This window comes from Morone saxatilis, unplaced genomic scaffold (assembly GCF_004916995.1).
Source record: "Morone saxatilis isolate NCDOM2014 unplaced genomic scaffold, NCSU_SB_2.0 Contig12, whole genome shotgun sequence".
Lineage (NCBI taxonomy): Eukaryota > Metazoa > Chordata > Actinopteri > Moronidae > Morone > Morone saxatilis.
The window spans coordinates 186,648-191,697 of NW_023339674.1; the positions used below are offsets into that span (position 1 = coordinate 186,648).

General features: G+C 39.5%; 1 protein-coding gene across 1 annotated transcript in view; it reads right to left on the reverse strand.

Annotated features, from left to right (window-relative positions):
- Positions 1-201: 201 nt before the first annotated feature.
- LOC118322290 (ephrin-A2-like) overlaps positions 202-5,050 on the reverse strand; it is a gene marked incomplete at its 5' end in the record, with an annotated part of 6,053 nt that continues 1,204 nt past the window's right edge. Inside the window, 2 exon segments of the mRNA XM_035653935.1 lie at positions 202-3,435; positions 4,891-4,956. Of these exon segments, the coding sequence (XP_035509828.1) occupies positions 3,296-3,435; positions 4,891-4,956 (206 nt within the window).

Consider the following 5,050-nt stretch of genomic DNA (forward strand, 5'->3'; position numbering starts at 1 on the left):
AGGAAACTGTTTACTGAGCTCATTAATCAACTTCTCCATAAGACTCAATACTATCAGAGTGGAGCTGCCCCCTGCTGGCTGTTAGAGAGAGTGCAGGTTTAACACACTTATATAAACTGTCAATGCTTCAAACACAAACACAAACACACACACGTATACACACATATATATACGTATGTGAGTAAAGAAACACAAAAATAATTTTTAGTGGAACATTTTTTATTGGTGAATTTATCAAACACAGATTTAAACAGTTTGTAACATTTTCTCTCAGTTTGTCTTCAAAGTAAATCCAATAAATGTATTTTTATTTTTTCTGCTCATGCAGCGCAGAAAGAAATGTCCTGAAGAGGCCCGACGACCTCTGACCCCTCGTTAGCTCTTCAGCCAATCAGATAAATGCATTCTTTAACTTTATAATAAGCATCCAATAAGAAAATATACAAAAACTGATTGTTTTGTCTTTCAGAGGAGAGAATATGCAGACGGATGTAAAAAACATTTTCCTCTCAGGGACAGCGAGACGGAGAGAGGTCTCACTCCCGTCAACAAAACCACAACTTTTTTCTTCCTTTAGCTTTTTTCTTACGCCACGAACAACAGATTCTACCCACACGAAAACCAATGAAGAAAAAGGATGAAGAACCCACCGAACTCATCAACAGAACCAGAAAGCACTGGACTACAGGGACCAGAATGCATTGTGTTGCAAGCAGGAACATAAAGGAGAAAAACAACAACAACAACAACAGCAACAACAAACATCTGACTGATTCCTTCATATCTTATATGAATTTCTCTCATTTTTTAAACACAAATGTAAAAACAACCGTTGCTCTCTGAAAGAGTCCAAGTGCTACATCGTCACAGTGCCTTCCTTTTATACTGCATTTCCCAGCATGCCCCTGCTCGTCCACACACAAGGACACGCGCCCCCGTCCGTCAGTGTCGACGGACGGATGGTATGAAGAGATGAAGAGAAAAAAAATGTCTTCTCGACCACACGGTGTCACTGTTTCCCCAGAAAACAATCAGTCTCTAAAATTCAGCACCAGAGGGAAAAAGGCCATTTTTGATTGTTTTTGTTTTGCGCATTAACATTCGTTTTATTTTTACAACAAAACACAATTTAGAAAAAAAATGTTGTGACTCCTCCCCTTCGCGTAACCCCGCCCTCTTGTAGCAGACGTGGGCGGGGCCTAGAGGATCACCTGTAGCTGCTGTATGACTGATAGAAAAGTTTAGTCTTTGGCAGATTTACAGAAACGAGGGTTTCAGGTGGGCGAGAGACAAAGGGAACGAATGAGAGAGAGAGAGAGAGTTTATTTTTATATTAAAGATGAAGATGCAGATGATGATGATGATTACAGTCACAGAAATGAGCCATCAACAATTCATCCTGTTTTATTTTAAAATTATGATTTGAGTCGTTTTCAAATCACAGCTGAACTTCTACTAAGAATGTAATAATTAATAATCAATAATTAATAATTAATTAGTTTAAGAAGCTGTACGAGAGTTTAGTTACTCTTTTTAAAAGACTCACTTCACTTATTTTGTACAGCTGTTGGCAAAATGATTAATAGTTTATAATCAATGGATATATTGATTGATAATGAAAATAACCCTAAAGTTGCTTTTGTCAAAGTTACACAAAAATAATATATGTAATAAAAATATAAGACAATCTGCTCAGATATGGATCCTGGATCTCTCAGTTCTGTGACTGTAACCATCAGGAGGTCTGGAGGTGAAATGAATGTTTCCAGGACAAACAGAGAGTCTGTTTCTGCTGGTCTTCTCTCAGACCAGATCCTGATGGAGTCCAGATCACAATCAGCCCGATGAGTTCAGACTGCAGCCGGACTCCACTGACTCCACAGGGATCAATATTCAACCCTTCACTCAGAACCTGGAAGGATGTTTGATTGAGCGGAAATGTTACAATTGCTCGATGTCTTTACCTGATCGATTGGTCTGATACTTTTCAGATATTTCCTGATTTAAATGATTGATTATTGAGTTTTTATTGATTTGATATTAATTATTGATCTCGCACAAAAAGACCAAATCAGTGAGTTTGTAAGTTTTAGCTGCTTAACTCTAAATTATGTTTATTTCTGAACCCCTAAAGTCTCAAAACCTGTTGTAGATTTTAGATAATTCAAATGATTAATGTTGTGAATAAGACAATATATTGAGCCAGATATTGAAAGTACAGGCAGCCAGTGAGTTAATTAACTCAATTAACTTAATTAACTCAACAAGCAGACTGTTGAAACGTGCTTGTGTTGTATAATCACAGACAACATTAACTCTATCTTTATTGTTGTCCTAAAACCCTGAACCGAGTTAGCATTTTAGCTAACAAAGTCAAAGGGTTTTTTGGTTGGATGTCTGAAATACGATCTGTGGTTCACACAAGCTTACCAGATTTTCCAGTTTTCTTCTATGACATAAATCCGTCAATGTTGAAGCTTCTACGTGTCTTACAAAAGGTGGTTGCTAACAAGCGGCTAAAGGAGACTACAGAGGTTGTAGTGACATTAAAACAGAGACTGATCTGCTCACTTGTCCGTCTTTAAAGCTTCGTTGTGTTTATGCTCTCAAACTATTCTAACTTGTCCCATCCCAATGTTTAAAGCTACGTCAGCTCGTTCCATTTATCTTTAAAGCTACGTTAGCTCGTCCGATTGCACTTCAGAAATCATAAAGTGAAGGTTGTTAATCCTAAAGCTTTGTTCACCACAGAAATTATTTTATGCAAAAATCCAAAATGCAATGGAGCAATCTCATTGGCTGTTTGTGGAAGGAACCAGGAATAATAATAATTAATAACGTGTTACTTTGGGGTCTCTGCTGATTTGTAGCGTAAACGTTAAATTGCTGAAATGGTCCTTTAAGTTTGGTTTATTTCTTCCAGTTTAAAAAAAGGCTTTGTAGAAAATGTATTTGTAGTTTTTGTAATTTTATTATTTTGGCAGCAGAATTAAAATCTGCATGAGATGGATTTTATATTAATATTTCAATATGAATAATGCAGATGATTATTTTATGTATCAGACTAACGTGGGAGTCAATGGAGTCCCAGCAAACCTCCAACCAGCAGGCTCCTCCCACCGCCGACCTCAACCTCCTCTGATTTGGCTGAGTGTCGTTCAGGTGAAGGTCAGAGGTCAGAGAGAGGAAGCTGGATTTGTTTTCTGCCTCTGGCCGGTCGTTTTCTCCTCAGAGCGACGGGAGGAGGACGGAGCTCGGCCCCACCGGAAGAAGAACAGGAGAAGAGGAGGGGGTGCTATGAGGAGGCGAAGAGGAGGATGAGGAAGAGGGCGAGCAACATGGCGGACAGCAGGGAGAGGCGGGGCAGAGCGAGGCCGCAGCCGCCGGTGGTGTCGTCTGTCAGGAAAGGCGCTGGCGACTCGTACACCGAGTCATCTGAAAGACAGAGACAGGAAGTGACATCATCCGGATGAGACCAAAGAAGAAGAAAATGATTTTATAATATATAAAATATATTTAATATATTATATGTATATTTATTTATGATGACATCAGCTCTGAAGGAGACTTTAATGCTCATTAAAACATAATCGCTCTGCTTATTTCCCCATGAGGCTTTGTTAGTGCGTCTATGGCAAAGCCTCATGGGAGATGTAGTTGTTAAAAGTAACAGGATGAGGTCTCCAGAGCAGCAGAACATCGTTTCCCTCCAGAGTTACATTCCCCGTTCAGCAGCTGCAGACACACAGCGAGAGTTTCCGATCGATAACGGATCCATAGAGCCGAAGAACTTATAATTCCGAACTGTACTAATGTCTGAACTGAGGAGCTGCTTCCAGATGTTAAATAAATGTTATAATAAATTATTATTATTATTATTATTATTATTAACAATCAATTATTTACTGTGACACTTACAATAGAAGCCGGTCTCCTTTTAAAGCCTGCTGTGGCTCCATGTAGGAGGTCGCTGCTTTAAGTGGTTTAGATCTCCACAGATATAAATGTTTAACCTTCTGTCAGATTGTCCACAGTTCAACACATTCAACATATGGAAGCTTTCAATAAATATTATATTGCAGCTAAATTATTGTTTTATTTGAGTGAATAAGGACTCTTATTGTGAAAGGATCAGATTATTAAACCCTGCACGTGTCAGAGGGATTGTGGGAACATAACATTGAGTTTCAGTTGTAAAATAATATTCACATTCAGTGTCTGACAGCTCTGCAGATAATCCTCATCCACATCCAGTAAACGCTGTCCTTCCTGCGGAGCGTCTACGTCTCGTTAGTGGAAGCTGATTGGTCGGTGCGACGGAGGATTTAATGTGTTGAATCACAGAGACTGCGAGGATGAAGTTTAACACCTTCACTGTGGCAGCTGGGAGTCTTCACAGGTCCTCTTCTTCAAACTGACATTTACAGTTTCATATGAAGACATATTCTTCCTCCTGAGGACTCGCTTTTCCTCACTAACAACCAGATCAATAATCAATAATCAGCTTCATGTGGACACCTGATCTAGTCGTACAGCAGGTTCAAAGCGCCCTGAAGCTTTTAGTTTAATAATGCTGTGATTAATGTTTGGTGCAAATCCAGAGAGCTAACTTTTTTACAAACCATAACTCCGTTTCCATGGTAACACCTGACGCTCTGACTAATACCTGCAAGAATCATTACCATCCCATAATGTGCTAACGCAACGCAAACGTTGTTCACTGCTCCAGGAAATAGGACGAACCTTACTGGCTACAGAGGCTACAGACAGAAGGTCACCTGGTGGAGGAGGTCATCCAGCGCGACCTCTGACCTCCGACCTTCTTCAGTTTTATAATGTCAGACTACTTTAACATCGCAGCATGTACAGAATTTTGTGGAATAAACTCACTGGTTGGTTTGACGTAGATCTTCAGCTTCAGACACGGTTTCCCAGCCAGGTTTGGATGTGGAGACGCTGCAGAGACAACAAGCAGCACATGTACTGTTTACTGGAGGACATTCACTCATTCACTCTATATATGCTGTATATTGTGTATATATTGTGTATA